This window comes from Phyllobates terribilis, unplaced genomic scaffold, assembly GCF_046119375.1.
Source record: "Phyllobates terribilis strain yellow unplaced genomic scaffold, ASM4611937v1 Scaffold_1__5_contigs__length_1240528914, whole genome shotgun sequence".
NCBI classification, from domain to species: domain Eukaryota; kingdom Metazoa; phylum Chordata; class Amphibia; order Anura; family Dendrobatidae; genus Phyllobates; species Phyllobates terribilis.
In genome coordinates, this window is record NW_027362761.1 from 722,363,812 (window position 1) to 722,381,294 (window position 17,483).

The 17,483-nt window shown below is 43.1% G+C and overlaps 1 protein-coding gene across 2 annotated transcripts in view; it reads right to left on the minus strand.

Annotated features, from left to right (window-relative positions):
- Positions 1 to 17,483, minus strand: part of BTBD2 (BTB domain containing 2) — a 93,171-nt gene that overhangs the window by 74,136 nt on the left and 1,552 nt on the right. For both annotated transcript variants that reach the window (XM_073686331.1, XM_073686330.1), the window contains exon 2: positions 3,690 to 3,809. In XM_073686331.1, coding sequence (XP_073542432.1) covers positions 3,690 to 3,809 — 120 coding nt within the window. The remainder of the gene's footprint in view (positions 1 to 3,689; positions 3,810 to 17,483) is intronic.

Consider the following 17,483-nt stretch of genomic DNA (forward strand, 5'->3'; position numbering starts at 1 on the left):
GACAACATGCGAAGTGGGACGACTAGTCTGGGAAAACAAACGCCCCATTGACTAGTCAGAAGGAAATTTGCATATTAACCCGTTTCCGACGTGGTCAGTAATAGTACGCACCACTTCGGAAAGGCCGGTTCAGCGGGGACTCCGGCGCTGAGCCCGCACTGAACCGGGCACATGTCAGCTATTATTTGCCCACAACAGCCGCAGGTGGAATCGCGATCCACCCGCGGCTGTTAACTAGTTAAATGCTGCTGTCAATCTCTGACAGCTGCATTTAACAGAGCCGGAAGCGCGTCACTTACCCCGCCCATCAGTGACCCCGTCACGTGATAGCGGGTCACTGATGGGTGGGGGCATGACAACCCTGGGTCTGCAGCAGACCCCAGTGGCTGTCATGTAAAGATTGCTATGAGCGCCACATAGTGGTCGGCGCTCATAGCACAGGAGCATTTCTGCTACATAGAGGTGATCAGCTCATCACCTCTATGTAGCAGAGGCGATCGGACAGTTGCTGCTTCTAGTCTCCTATGGAAACTATAGAAGCAAGCAAAAAGTGTAAAAAAAAAAAAAAAAAAGTTTTAAAAAATATAAAAGTTTTTGTCCCATTCAAAATAAAATAAAAAATAACCCCCACATATACATATTTGGTATCGCCGCTTTCAGAATTGCCCGATCTATCAATATAAAAAAATAATTAATCCGATTGGTAAAAGGCGTAATGAGAAAGAAATTCTAAACGGCCGAATTACGTTTTTTTGGTCGCCGCAACATTGAAATAAAACGCAATAATGGGCGATCAAAACATCAGATCTACCCCAAAATGGTATCAATAAAAACGTCAGCTCAGCACGCAAAAATTAAGCCCTCACCCGGCCCCAGATCCCGAAAAATGTCGTTTTGTTTTTGTTTTTTAAGCAAACTTCGGAATTTTTTTTTCACCACCATGTTTGGGGTCTACGAGCTCGTAATGACCTGGGGAATAATAATGGCAGGTCAGTTTTAGCATTTAGTGAACGTGGAAAGAAAACAAAAAACAACTGTGGAATTGCATTTTTTTTTTTTTTTTTTTGCAATTTCACCGCACTTGGAAATTTTTCCCGTTTTCCAGTACACGATATGGTAAAACCAGTGATACGCCCTCACATTGCCATATTGAATGAAAAATAAAAAGGCTATGGGTCTGGGAAGAAGGGGAGCAAAAAACGAAAATTCAATAACGGAAAATGCCCCAGTCATGAAGGGGTTAAAAACAGACTGTTTAAAAATAATCTATTTACATCTGTTTGTGTCAAACAATATAAAGGGACTGTTAGGCTATGTGCCCACGATGCAGAAATGCTCCGGATTTTTCCTGAGCGTTTCTGCATCTCCCTGGCAGAAAACACACATGCGGATTGTACATGCGTTTTCCTGCCAGGGACAAGCGGAAGTGAAGCGTTCTTCACATGCATTTCCGCATGCGGGTTGTCAAGCGCTTTCGGCATCACTTGGAAAGTGCTTAACAACTTGTTCACACTATATAAATCCATGCAACAGTCATGGATTTACACTGCTCAAAAAATAAAGGGAACACTCAAATAACACATCCTAGATCTGAATGAATGAAATATTCTCATTGAATACTTTGTTCTGTACAAAGTTGAATGTGCTGACAAAAAAAAAATCACACAAAAATCATCAATGGAAATCAAATTTATTAACCAATGGAGGCCTGGATTTGGAGTCACCCCCAAAATTAAAGTGGAAAAACACAATACAGGCTGATCCAATTTTGATGTAATGTCCTTAAAACAAGTCAAAATGAGGCTCAGTATTGTGTGTGGCCTCCACGTGCCTGTATGACCTCCCTACAACGCCTGGGCATGCTCCTGATGAGGTTGCGGATGGTCTCCTGTGGGATCTCCTCCCAGACCTGGACTAAAGCATCCGCCAACTCCTGGACAGTGTGTGGTGTAACGTGACGTTGGTGGATGGAGCGAGACATGATGTCCCAGATGTGCTCAATCGGATTCAGGTCTGGGGAACGGGCGGGCCAGTCCATAGCTTCAATGCCTTCATCTTGCAGGGACTGCTGACACACTCCAGCCACATGAGGTCTGGCATTGTCCTGCATTAGGAGGAACCCAGGGCCAACCGCACCGGCATATGGTGCGGTACATCAAACAGAAGTTTGATGTACTTGGAATTATATTCTATTTAAGTGTTCCCTTTATTTTTTTGAGTAGTCTATATAGTGTGACCAAGCTATAGTAAAAGAATGGTAAAAAATAAAAATTATACTCACCTTCCGATGGCCCCCGGTCTCCTCCGGTGCGTCCGGCGGCTCGCAGTTGTCTAAAAGGACCTACCATGACGTCATTTAGTCATGTGACAGGTCACGCGACCGCCAACGTCAGAGGTCGCGTGACCTGTCACATGACTAAATGACGTCATGGAAGGTCCTTTTAGACCATCGCGAGCCACCCGGAAGCCAGGACGCACCATAGAGGAGACTGGGGGACATCAGAAGGTGAGTATAAAGTATTTTTTTTTATTTTAAATTCTTTTTTTTTTTTACAGGTACTATGGTACCCGGGTCTGGAGGAGAGTCTCCTCTTCTCCAGACCCGGGTACCATCTGCACATTGAATCTCTTAATATCCGCATATGCACATGTAGTCATGCGGATATTAAGCGAATCAATGCAAGTGAATGGCGGCGAAAACGCCGTCATTGCGCTAAATAATTGGTAGTACTGCAGATTTTTCCGCAATGATAATCCACAGCGGAAATTGCAGCAGCATGTGCACAGCACATGCGGATTATCATTGGGGAACATGGCAGAGCTTCTACCAAGCGTTTTTTAAGCGTTTTTGCGGCGGAATTGCCGCTGCGGAAACGCTTAATAAACGCATAGTGGGCACCCAACCTTTGGCACGGTGTTTAGGAAGGAATAAAGACATGCTGGTGGGTTGGAGGGCATGTGGGACCTGTCAGGTTCCCTTTAACAAAGAATGCAAATTTTTTGCATTTTTTATTAGATCGCAGAAGTGCTTGTTTTTTTTTTCCTACATGCACTACTCGGCAGTACAGCAATATGCAGAAATGAAGACGTGAATAGTCTTTTAAATTTGTAAATATAGCCTCTATACAGTAATTCATATACTTTGCGATCCTAACGTTAAGTGTATTGATAGTAAAATGAATATGTAAAGATGGCATCAGATTTCATACATTATATATTAATTCATAGATCTCTTAGACCTGGTGTATTTACTTTAAAAATCCATGTCAAAATAGTTGTAAAATACAGATATTAAAATGAGCATTTTACTCTAGCTGAACGTTACTGTTCAACCCTTGCAGATTGCATTCTCTGCTAAATGACAGGCATGGACAATCCTATGAAAAGGTTTCATTTTCTTTAATGCGTTTTAGTATATATCAGTTTGTAATTTTAATCCAGTAAAAGCCTATGAAATAAAAAAAAAAAAATCCTGGACACCCCCTTTAAATATTTATCTTTACCACTTGGTTGGATAAGCAAATCTGATTCTGCACAAAAATTGTAATGTTCATGAGAAATTTAGAGCTTCCATTAGTATTTGAGCTTACACACTGATAAGCACTTCGAGATAAAGGAAGAAACATCACAAAGCTCCTGCTATTCAGATTGTGTAGTTGGATGAAGTATAAAGTTGTCCAAGAACTTACTTCAGCAAAGCAAGGAAAGCGGCAGGTTCAACATCTGGCAATTCAATTTCTGTTGAGGTTGTGGCCATGCCACCATTAAACATGGCATCAAAGACTGCACTTCCCACTGCCAAAACAAACCTAAAAAATACAAAACATGCAGATTAATACGCACCCAAAAGAGATTTGCACATTAAAATCTATTAAAGGAAATTTGGCACCAGGTTTTTGCAATGTAATCTGAGAGCACTATGCAAGAAAATAAAACCCTGATTCCAGCGATGAGTCACTTACTCGGCTGCACTTTTCATAGAATCACTTTCCTCTGCTGCAGATCTACCACTTCTCTGAATGCTGAGCCCTGTATAACCTGCCCACACCACTGATTGGCAGCTTTTGCGTACACTGTGCATAGGCAGAAAGCTGCGAATTAGTGGTGGGGACAGGGTTTTACAGAGCTCATGAATATGGAGGACTACATGGGCAGCAGGTTTACTCGTCATCTAGTGATAATCTCCTTCTGATTTTAAAACTAAAGCCCCCGTCTCATATAGCGAGATCGCTAGCGAGATCGCTGCTGTGTCACGGTTTTGGTGATGCAACAGCGACCTCACCAGCGTTGTCGCTATGTGTGACACTTTGCAGCGATCAGGCCCCTGCTGTGAGGTCGCTGATCGCTGCAGAGTGTCCTGGACCATTTTTTGGTCGTTGCCCTCCCGCTGGTCAGCACACATCGCTGTGTGTGACCAGCGGGAGCAGCGATCAGGCTGGTAACCATGATAAACATCGGGTTACTAGGGGCACACGCGCACCTAGTAACCCGTTGTTTATCATGGTTACGAGCCTGCTAAAGTGAGCGGTAACCTCCCGCTCACCGTAGCAGAGTGGTAACCATGATAAACAACGGGTTACTAGGTGCGCGTGTGCCCCTAGTAACCCGATGTTTATCATGGTTACCAGCCTGCTCCTGCTTCAACAGGCTGGTAACCAGGAGCAGGACATCGTGGAAAGATTCTTTCCACGATGTCGCTGCTCCCCTGATCGTTGGTGAGCCTGCCTGTTTGACAGCTCACCAGCGACCACATCGCGACGCAGCAACGATCCCGACAGGTCGTACCGTTGTCGGGATCGTTGCAGCGTCGCTAAGTGTGACGGGGCCTTAAGGCAAGCAGCCCACCATTTACTGAACATACATTTCAGTAGGCCAACATTTCAGATTTTAAAAACATTTTTCAAGCTGTTATAAAGTATTCTAATTTACTGAGATAATGACTTTTGTGTTCTCATTGGATGTAAGCCATAATCATCAACATTAACAGAAATAAACACTTGAAATAGATCAGTTTGCTTGTAATGACTCTATATAATATGAGTTTCACTTTTTGTATTGAAGAACTGAAATAAATTAACTTTTTAATAATATTCTAATTTAGTGAGAAGCACCTGTATATGGTATCGCCACTTCTGGAACGACTTGACCTATAAAACTGTCCCACTAGTTAACCCCTTTAGTGAACACGGTAAAAAAATTCAAGACGAAGCAAAAAACTGTGCTTTATCATCATACCGCCGAACAAAAAGTGGATTAAAACGCGATCAAAAAGACGAATGTAAATAAAAATGGTACCGCTGAAAACGTCATCTTGTCCCGCAAAAAACAAGCCGCCATACAGTTCCATCAGCCAAAAAATAAATAAAAAAGTTATAGCTCTCAGAGTAAAGCGATGCAAAAAAAAAAAAATTTTTTTCTATAGTTATTATGTAAAAGCACCAAAACATAAAAAAAACCTATATAAATGTAGTATCGCTGTAAACGTACTGACCCGAAGAATAAAGCTGCTTTATCAATTTTAATCACACGTGCCATAATTACCCCCACAAAAAAAAAACTTTCTGAATTGCTGGTTTTTGTTTATTGGGTCTCCCAAAAATCGGAATAAAAAGCGATCAAAAGGTGTCACATAATACCCGAAAATGGTACCAATAAAAAACATCAACTTGTCCAGCAAAAAAACAAGCCTTTACATGACTCTGTTGCCCAAAATATGGAAAAATTATAGCTCTCAAAATATGGTGATGCAAAAACTAGTTTTTGCAAAAATAAAAAATGCTTTTTTTGTGTGTGTGTGACAGCAGCCAAACAAAAACCCGATATAAATGTGATATCGCTGTAATCGCAGTGTCCCGAAGAATAAAGTCGCATAATCACTTATACCGAACAAGGAATGGTGTAAAAAATAAACAAAACCAATTCTTCATCTGCTGCTGATTTGTTCATTCTGCCTCCCAAAGATCACACTAAGGCTCGGCTCACATTTATCTTGCGCTCTGTGCTGAGCGCTTACACCGGTGTTTCCGTGTAAATCTCTGAAATATGTGAGTCAGACGGAACCCCTGGCGGAAGATTCCCTGTAATGAGGCAGATGGAGGCACTGTGGACGTCATCTGGCCTGTGATCCCAAGGTGTCCGTCTCTTTATTAAGCGTGCATAAAAGTGCAGTCGGCCACAGTTTGTGAACCTCTGAGGAAAAAAAAAGGACACCGCTAAACAGAGGCCAGACGGAGTCCAGAGTAAGTCTGCTGCCTCATTATAGTGAATGGATCCCTCAGGGATTCATCTGAATTACGTCACTTGGAAATTTAAATAGAAACCCTGATATCAGTGCTCAGCGTAGAGAACAGGATAAATGGGAACATTTTACATCACAATAAAAATCTTCCACTCAATCCACAAAAATGCAAGTCCCCATTCAGGTCCATCATCTGTTAGCGGAAATATAGGGGGCTTCCACGTTACTAGTAGCACAAAGGCTCTAGAAAAGCAAAATGGCCCTTGCCGCCCAAAAGAAATTCAGCAAATTCTGTGTTCCCAAATAAAAATGCCCACCTCCCTTTTGAGCCCCACAGTGTGCCTAAACCGCAGTTAGCTTCCACATGTTTGGGGGGGTTCTGCTGTTCTAGCACCTTAGGGGCTCTGCCAATGTGACATGGCACCGTCAAATTAGCCCAGCAAAACATGGACTCCAATATGGTGCTTCTTCCCTTCTGAGCTTTGCACTGTGCCTCAAAAGTAGTTTTCGACCACATATGGAGTATCGGCATACTCAGGAGAAATTGCACAACAAATTTTGGGGTCCATTTTCTCCTGCTATCCTTGTGAAAATGAAAATATTGGGGGCTAAAAACATTTTTGTGGGAAAAATATATTGTAAAATTCTGTGAAGCACCTGTGGGTTCAAGGTGCTCACCACACATCTAAATAAATTCCTTGAGGGATCTTGTTTCCAAAATGGAGTCACTTGTGGGGGGTTTCCACTGTTTAGGCACATCAGGGGCTCTCCAAACGTATCCTCTAATTAAAGCAAATTTTACATTCAAAAAGTCAAATGGCGCTCCTTCCCTTCCGAACCCAGCTGTGCGCCCAAACAGTGGTTTTCCCCACATATGGGGTATCTGCATGCTCAGGAGAAATTGCACAACACATTTTGTGGTCCATTTTTTCCTGTTACCCTTGTGAAAATAAAAGAATTTGGGTCTAAAATAACATTTTAGTGAAAAAAAAGTTAAATGATCATTGTTTTCTTCCACATTCTAAAAATTCCTGTGAAGCACCTGAAGGGTTAATAAACGTCTTGAATGTGGTTTTGAGCACCTTGAGGGTTGTAGTTTTTAGAATGGTGTCATTTCTGGGTATTTTCTGTCATAAAGGCCCCTCAAAGTCACTTCAAATATGATGTGGTCCCTAAAAAATGGTTTTGTAAATTTTGTTGCAAAAATTAGAAATCGCTGGTCAACTTTTAACCCTTATAACTTCCTAACTAAAAAAAAAAAAAAAAAATTGATTCCAAAATTGTGCTGATGTAAAGTAGACATGTGGGAAATGTTATTTATTAACTATTTTGTGTGACATAACTCTCTAATTTAAGGGCATGAAAATTCAATGTTTGAAAACTGCGACACTTAAAATTTTTGCCAAATTTCCGATTTTTTTCACAAAGTAACGCCAATCATATCAAATAAAGGTTACCAATATCATGAAGTACAATACGTCATGAAAAAAAAATCTCTGAATCAGTGGGATCCATTGAAGCGTTCCAAAGTTACTACCTCAAAGTGACAGTGGTCAGAATTATAAAATTGGCCTGGTCATTAAAACAGCCTTTGGGGGCAAAGGGGTTAAAATTAACTTTGTTTGTGGGAAAACCCCTTTAACTAGTGCACTACAACTTCAGTCCACAGAACATATTGAGTTGCAAGGAATCCCAATCTGCTGGCTTTAGAGGCTCTATATTCTTTAGCAGCCGTTCATGGCTTTGCGTCGTTGTTCCATTTGCTTCAATGGTACAATTATGCAAAAACTTGAATGGCCACTATAGAAAAAAAATAATAATGAGGGGCAAGCAACTACTCCTGCAGTCTATTCATCTGATTGTCAGGGGTGTTAATAGTCGGTCACAGACTAATCTAATACTGATGGCTTATTTCATGGTCTGTATAAGTAAAGCAATGCCTGGGTTGCCCAAGGCCTCCTGATGCCAACTTATAGCCTCAAATGACAATTTTTAAAGGCTGGATAACCCTTTAAAAAATAAAAACACAAGAATGGCAGTTCTCCCTTATGCGTGAAATAGAGGAGAACATCCCAATTGCTGGTGGCCCAATCGCAATAACCCCAACTATTCAGAGAACCAGAGCTGAAGAGAGCCCCTATAGATATGGAATAGCTTCCACGCTTGAGAATACCCCTTTAAGTAAAAACTAGATTTAGCAGACCTCTTTAATCAGTAGTAGGAAAAGTTTCAGATGCATTTGTGATTACTATCTTTCACCTCCTTTTAGTACTGAACTGTCCAATATCAACAGATACCATTATCTTGTTCTGCAGATGCCTCTCCACCCTTAAAGAAAAATATGCTATCTAGCCTTCCTTTTAGGCAAGCACAGATGGCTGTATATCCCAATCACTATATGGACTGTGGGAAGGGGGAGAGAGGTCTCCTGCCCCCACTTCCTTGATAGACAGCTCTGGCTTTACAGGAGCCAGAAAAGGACAGAGAGAGATGGAATCCAAGTACAGTAGGTGGTGGGGAGATGCACTGGACTGTGCTCGAGCTGATCATTTAATGCTTTATGCTGCGTCCAAAGCGCTGCACGGCGGTGAATCCTCATATGTTCATTGAACACATGCGGATTCACCGTATTCAATACATCGCACTGATAGACTTTCTCTTGCGGAAACTAGCGTCTCCACAAGAGAAACTGACATGCTGCGATCTGTGAAGACGCCCAGCATGTCCGTCTCCGAGGGTGAGCCGCAGGAGCAGACGCATAGTGGGCATGGGATTTCTTGAAATCCCATCCACTATGCTGTAACATCTGGCAGCTGCGGATTGCACGAAAAGCAAGTGCACTGCGTCCAATCCGCATCCATTCCTGAGTGTCCACGTAGCTTTATTGTGTCAGCTATTACTACTACCTTTTGTGGTAGGGCATTCGACGGTCTGACTGCTTTAATTGTACAGAACCCTTTCCTATTTACCTGCCAGAATCGCATTTCCTCCACACGTAATGAGTGCCCCTTGGTCCTTAGATACACCATGGAATAGAATGTAGACGATCATCAAGGGGTGCCTTAAATTTGCACAACAGTGACATTACAGAGCTGAATGTCCCTCAAAAATTGATAAAACAACAAGAAGAAAATCTGTCCCGGAGGCTGCCAAGAGGCCTACAGCAACACTGAAGGAGCTGCAGGAATTTCTGGCAAGTGCTGTATGTGACAATCTCCTGTATTCTTCATATGTCGGGCCTACAGTATAGGGTGGTAAGATGGAAGCCTTTTCTTACAAATAAAGACACCAAAAGTCCAGCTATGTTTTGCCAAAACCTGCTTAACGTCTGCCAAAAGCATGTGGGAAAATATGTTATGGTCTGATGAGACCAAGATTTTACTTTATGGCCATAATTCCAAAAGGTAAGTTTGACGCAAAGCCAACATTGCACATTTACAAAAGAACACCATACCCACAGTGAAATATGGTAGAGGCAGTATTATGTTTTGGGGCTGTCTTTCAGCAGCTGTAACTGATTCTTTAGTCAAAATGGAGGCAATTATGAACAGTTTAAAATATCAGTCAGTTTCTAAACAAAACGTTAAGGCTTCTGCTTTAAAGCTGAATTTCACCTTTCAGCATTACAACGACCCTAACCACACCTCCAAATCAACAAAAGAATGGCTTTGCCAGAAGACGATCAAAGTTTTGGAATTGCCCAGACAGAGCCCTGACCTGAATGCAATTGAAAATTTGTGGGTGACCTGAAAAAAGTGTTGTACACAGGAGATGCCCTCACAATCTGACAGATTTGGAGCGCTACTGCAAGGAAGAGTGGGCAAAGATGCCAATTCAAGATCTACCATGCTGATAGCATTCAGTGACACATAAGATCAGCATCTGGCTTTAATTATTAACCCAATAAATTAAGCAAATAATTTCTTTAAAAGGGGTTTGCAGGAGATAACATTTTTTTCACCCATTGATAAGCACTTCATTAAAATAATAAAAGAGCTGGTACTGCTTCACCAGGTCCAGCACTGCCTTTCCGCCACTGGTCCGGTGATAGTTTATAGGCTGCACAGGTGACATCACGACATTAGCACATCATCATTGCAGAAGAGCTCAGCAGCTCATGCTGTTGGCAGAGTACTGCATTTTTAACTGCAGACCAGGCTCAGAAGTTATATACCTGACAGTAGCCACAGTCAGGATGGATGCTTTCACCAGAGGAGTCCATTATGAAAAACAAACAAACAAAAAAACGGAAAAACAAACTGTGTACGACATAGTATAGATTTTTTTGCTGTAGATGCATATTAGTCAGAGGGGCCAAATAGAGACACTTTGGCCTCTATCTGGTCTAGGGGGTCTTATAAAATAAGTTATCACCTATCCAGAAGATAAGTAATAACTAGTGTTGAGCGAGTATGTTCTGTCCGAGTATGCTCGGGCCGAGCTCCAAGTATTTATAGCTGCTCGGTGATATGGTTGAATCGCTCCCGTGTGCATGATTTGCAACTGTTTGGACAGTTTTATTACATGGGAGGAATGTCTATTTCTTACACATTCCTCACATGTAATAAAGCTGTCAAACAGTCACAAATCATGCACACGGGAGCGATTCAACCATATCACCGAGCAGCTGTAACTACTCGGAGCTCGGCCCGAGCATACTCGCCGAAAGGGTTAACAGAACATACTCGCTCATCACTAAAACTGATGTATGTATGGTGTTTATCAATATAACTGGGTCCATGTGCAATCCATTTAAACAACGAACAACACATACATCCACAACGGATGTGTGAATAATGTAGCCTTTATATGTCTTAATATAATGCTGCATGGAATATCAGTTACTACACTTTTCCACATTTCTATTCATTGCAATATACTGACACGTTTCTGACTATTTGAGCCCTATGAAAAAGTTTAACGTGCAAGTCTACAGATTTCCTGGAGCATACATGGAAAATGTAGAGTAAAGCATATTGTGACCAGACCAAAAAAAAAAAAATCTCTTTTGACTGTTTCCTCATAAATACAACCCCTGTTCATATGCTCTATTAATTTAACAGGACTACTTAACAACCCTTAAATCTTCTTTATCCCACAACCCCAGTTATTCAACACTCCCTTCTCTGCCCTCCACTGCCCCCTCATCTCTGCAGAAGACTATGCCGCTCATTTCAAAATTGTGATTGTCAGATAAGGCAAGTCTTTACTGCTCAATCACCACAACCCCTATGGATAACAGGCCACTACCCTTCCCCCATAAACTTCCTACCAACTCGCTCCTCTCCAAATCACACCTGACCCCTTGTGCACTTGAGCCCATTCCATCTACTCCCCAACCTCACCACCAGGCTTATCCCAGCCCTAACCCATTTCTTCAACCCATCAAAAACTTCTGGTACCTTCCCTACTCCTTTCAAACATGCCACAATGACACCTATCTTGAAGAAACCATCCCTCAACCTGACATCTACATCCAATTATCACTCCATATTACTGCTCCTGTTCGCCTCCAAATGCCTTGAACAGCATGTCCATGCTGAACTTTCCTCCCATTTCTCATCTAAGGCCACGGCCCCACTATCAGTATTCGGTCAGTATTTTTTCTCAGGAGTGGGAGCCAAAACCAGGTGAGGAACAATCAGAGAAAAGGTATAATAGAAACAAGTCACCAATTCTGCATTTATCACCCACTCCTGGTTTTGGCTCCCACTCCTGAGAAAGAATACTGACCAAATACTGATAGTGGGGCCGTGGCCTAACTCATTCTTTAACAACGTAGAATCTGATCTTCTTCCCTAGCACTCCACCGAAACCACCCTGACCAAACTTACTAATGACTTACTACCAAAGCTAACAGACAATTCTCAATACTCCTCCTCCTCGACCTGTCCTCTGACTTTGACACAGGATCTGTAATAGGAGGTAGTGGTCAACTCTTCCTTTGGAGTCAAAGACCTTGCTTTCTCCTGGATCTCCTCATACCTTTCTTACTGCACATTTAGTGTCTCCCACTCCCACCCGCTCTCTGCTGGTGTCCCTCAAGGCTGTGTCCTGGAATCCTCTCGTCTTCATCTATACCAGTGTTTCCCAAACTCCAGTCCTCACGGACCCCACAGGTCACATTTTCAGGATTTCCATAGTATTGCACAGGTGAGAGAATTCTTGATGCCTTGATGATACTTCCATCACCTGTGCAATACAAAGGAAATACTGAAAACACGACCTGTGGGGTCCGTGAGGACTGAGATTGGGAAACACTGATCTATACCTTTGACCTGGGACAAATCAAAGTCCCATGGCTCCCAGTACTACCTATATGCTGATGACACTCAGATCTACCTCTCTGGCCCAGATGTCACCTCTCTGGCCCAGATGTCACCTCTCTGCTGTCCAGAATCCCAGAGTGTCTATCAGCTATATCCTCCTCCTCATCACGCTTCCTAAAGCTCAATATAGACAAAACTCAAGTCATCATATTTCCTACATACCACTTAAAGGGAACCTGTCACCATGAAAATGCAGTCCAATCTCCAGGCACCTTGTTATACAGCAGGAGGAGCACAGTAGACTGATATATAGTTTTGTGGGAAAACATTCAGTATAACCGGTGATTCAATCATTTTAACCTCTGCTGTTTGAGATTTTGGGTCCAGTGGGCGGTCCCATCAGCGACTGACAGTTATCCCTGTATGCATTCTTATACAAGAAATCTTTCAGTCACTGATAGGACCACTCACTGATGATTCAATGACAGATTATACTGAATCTTTTCTCACAAAACTGTACATCAGTCTACTCAGCTCCCCCTGCTCTATAACATGGTGCAGCAAATTGGACTGCATTTTCATGGTGACAGGTCCCCCTTTAATTCCACTACCTGATCTAATCATAAATGCCATCACGCTTTCCCTGTATCATAAGCCTGCTGCCTCGGAGTAACCCTCGACTCTGTCTTGTCCTTCAAACCGCACATCCCAGATCTTTCCACCTCCTGCCGCCTCCAAAGCAATATTTTCAGAATCCATTCATTTCTCAACCCTGAATCTGCTAAAATGTTAATGCATGCCCTCATCTCCCACCTCAACTACTGCAATGTCCTCCTCTGTGGCTCCCAGCCAACACTCTCGTGTACCTCTCCAGTCAGACAAATCCATCTCTCTTCACGCTATTCTTCTCCTTCTCCCCTCTACAAATCTGTTTTTCCCCAATTCCACAACATATCCAGTTCAAACTAAGAGCATTGACCTACAAAGCCGTCCATAATCTGTTTCCTCCACATATCTCCGAACTAATCTCCAGACTTCCTTCTCTCCACACTCATACGCAATGACCCCCTGGCACCTCACCACCACCAGAGTGGCCGCAACCCCCTCTCCTCAACCTACTATCTCCTTCCCCATTATCCGGTAGACTAAATCAGCAAGGGCACGACTCTCTCCTCCCTGTACCACTCTGTCATTGTTAGTTTGTTCACTGTAATTTATATTTGTAATTTGTATGTAACCCTCTCATGTACAGCACCATGGAATCAATGGTGCTCCAAAAATAAATATTTTATATGGACACTATGAAGGGCATTCCCTCACGTGGGCCTTTCATCTTTTAAAGGGGGTCAGAATGACGTCCCCACCCCTCTTAGAGAAAAAAACTGCCTATATGGTCATGTTGCGCTATAAAAATAGTCATACATACCTTACTTATGCTATCTGTTGCTCCTGACTGAAAAAAGCTGGTTTAATTCAAATGCAAATGAGGTTTTACGAGAACTTACCAGTAGTGTGGGGCAGCCCCTTTTTAGGCTGAGTTCACACGATGCGTATTTCATGCGTTTCCGCGTCGTTTTTGCAGTTGCGGAAACGCATGAAAAACGCATGGTAGAAGGGAAGCAATGTTCCCCAATGGAAATCCGCATGTGCTGTGCCCATGATGCGGATTTTTCCGCAGCGTCAACGCTGCGGTCAAAAATCCGCAGCATGTCAATTAATTTTGCGGAAACGCGGCGATTTCGCCGCCATTGAGGCTATGTGCCCACGTTGCATTTATGAAGCAGAAAATTTCTGCTGCATAAATGCAAGTCCTCTCCCGGAAAAACGCATGCGGAATTCCGCACGCGTTTAGGCTATGTGCCCACGTTGCATTTATGAAGCAGAAAATTTCTGCTGCATAAATGCAAGTCCTCTCCCGGAAAAACGCATGCGGAATTCCGCACGCGTTTATCGCGCATTTTTCGCGCGTTTATCACGCGTTTTCCACATGCGGAATTGCCTTGCGTTTTTTATGCATTGGACTAAGGCAATTCCGCTTGCGGAAACGCAAAATTAAATGACATGCTGCGGATTTTTGAACGCGGCATAAACGCTGCGGAAAAATCCGCAACATGTGCATAGAACTTGCGGAATCCCATTGGGGACCATGGGGTGCGGATATACATGCGTTTTTCAAGCGTTTACGCTGCGGAAATTCCGCAGCATATACGCTTGAAAAATGCTACGTGGGCACACAGCCTAAACGCTGCGGAAAAATCCGCAGCATGTGCATAGAACATGCGGAATCCCCTTGGGGACCATGGGGTGCGGGTTACCAAGCGTTTCCGCTGCGGAAATTCCGCATCAAAAACGCTTGAAAAACGCTACGTGGGCACACAGCCTCAATCTGCATGTGGATCCGCATGTATTCTGCAGGAAAAACGCATGCACAATCTGCATGCGTTTTTTCTGCCAGGGAGATGCAGAAATTTTCTGCTTCATTTCTGCATCGTGTGCACATACCCTTAGGCTATGTGCCCACGATGCAGAAATGCTGCATATTTTTTACGCTTGTCCCTGGCAGGAAAAATGCATGCGGTTTTTACATGCGTTTTTCCCGCCAGGTAGAAGCGTTTGTCAAGCGTTTTTGCATGCGGGTTATCAAGCGCTTTACCAAGCGATTTTAGTGCTTGAGAACTTGTTCACACTATATAAATCCATGCAACCATGGATTTACAGTATATAGTGTGACCAAGTTAGTTAAAAAAAGGAATAAGAATGGTAAAAAAATAAAGATTATACTTACCTTCCGATGTCCTCCCGGTGTTTTCTCTGCTGCGTCCGGTGTCTTTGGCGGCTCGCGGTGGTGTGAAGGACCTGCGGTGACGTCATTCAGTCATGTGTCCGGTCACATGACTCAATGACATCATGGCAGGTCCTTCACAACAGCGTGAGCAATGCAAGAGACCGGACGGAGCGGACAAAACACCGGGAGGACATTGGAAGGTAAGTATAATCTTTATTTTTTAATTTTAAATTATTTTTTTTTTACAGTTTCTATGGTACCCAGGTCTGGAGGAGAGTCTCCTCTCCTCCAGACCTGGGTACCATCTGCACATTGAACCGTGTGATATCCGCTTATCCACATGTAGTGATGCGGATGTCACGCGGTCCAATGCAAGTCAATGGCGGCGATTAAGCTGCGTGTCCGCAAAATTAATGGACATGCTGCGGATTTTTGAGCACAGCATAAATGCTGCAGAAAAATCCGCAGCATGGGCACCAACATTGCGGCTTGTCATTGAGGACCATGGGGGGCGGATTACCAAGCGTTTACGCTGCGTAAATTCCGCAGCATAAACGCTTGGAAAATGCTTCGTGGGCACACAGCCTAAGAGAAGACTGGGCAGCACCAGACTGGAATTTTTCTTGTTAGCAAAAGTGACCTGAAGGGTCCCCTTAATGCCCTATTTTTAGCAAAAGGGTCCAAATTTTTGGCTCTGGGATCCCAACATGCAGCACAGGATCCTACAACGCTCAAAAGCCCTCCTCACTGACAAAGAGCGAGAGCTTGCAGTTTGCACTAACCAAGCATTACAGCGCACTCTACTAACTTGTTAATGAACATTAAAGTGGCCATCGTTCAGAAACAACTTGGTAACAGATCAGTGCTGGGTTAGTACAAAGAGTGAGACCTCGCGATAACAGGAGAGATCCTGCTCAGTATGCCCAGATCCCACATCCTGGAATTTCAGACCAAACTTTTCTTAGAAAGTCAGCTCCTTTAAGGAGGCATTAGGGACCCTTCTGGACATTTTTGCTATGGTTATTTACAAAAAAAAAAAAAAAAAAAAGAAAAAAAAAAAAAAATCACCAGTCTGAGGATGCCCACTCTTTTTCTTAAAAAGGGAAGCCCCAGCCAGGAAATAGGTGTCCTTTAAAAAGTGAAACCTGTCACTAGAGTTATGCTGCGCAAACCACAGGCAGCACGAATCAGCCCATCTATGCGATCACAGCCAGGTAGGTTTTATCGTGAACTGCTGCAGCGTTGCAGAGAAAGCACAGTTTGAATAGCCCCACCCCACTGCAGGTGATGGACATGTGTAACAGATAGACCTGTCAATCAACTGGAGTGGGGCGGGAGAAGCTGTCCAGAGGCCTCGCAGGACTAGATAGGTCCCTGCCTATAGTACCCAGCCGGCTCTTCAAACTATTACCCCGATTCGTCATTGTCTACAACTCTGCTTATCCAGAAGTTTTAGACAAGTTGAAATGCTTTTAACAAATGTTGCATTTTTTGGTGCATCGCCAGTCCCCCCCCCCCCCCCCCGGAGTAGCTTAACTTGGCACATTTTGGACTTCGCTGGATCCAGGTAGGTGCTGATAGTTGAGAATCAGTTTGTCACTTTTTCACATATCCAGTCCAAGGGAAAAGTTTTAATTTTACCAGGACAACCCCTTAAAGCCTCATTTGCATTAAATAGAGCAACATGCTCATATAAACAGTATTGGTGGGGCAGGGAGGATTGTGCTGACAGATTGCATTTTAAATGAAAGACCAGAGTGTATGGGAATAGGAAAGCATGGCTAGACAAACCTTATCCCATGATTTCCTATGACATTTCGGAAGATCTGTGCAAATGATCAGGATTTTTCCTGACTGAATTCCTTGTGCAGAAAAAGAAGCAGCATGTCCATTCTTTGTGCATTTTTCCAATACAACACATTAGGAAAATCGCATGGCAAAAACATACAAAAATACAAAACAAAAGCGTCAAAAATGCTGCGGATTTTCCACAGCGTTTTTGCTGCCAAGAGGTACAGAAACAATGCAGAAATTTCTGCAAGCAATTCCTGATCGTGCGCACATAGCCTTACAGTCTTATATATGTGTCTGTAAGTTTGGGCATGGAGAAGTGCGGTCAGTACGGCATGCTGGTCAGTATATAGACCATAAGCTTGTAAGACCCTGATACTACTGCAGTCAGCCAGGGTTC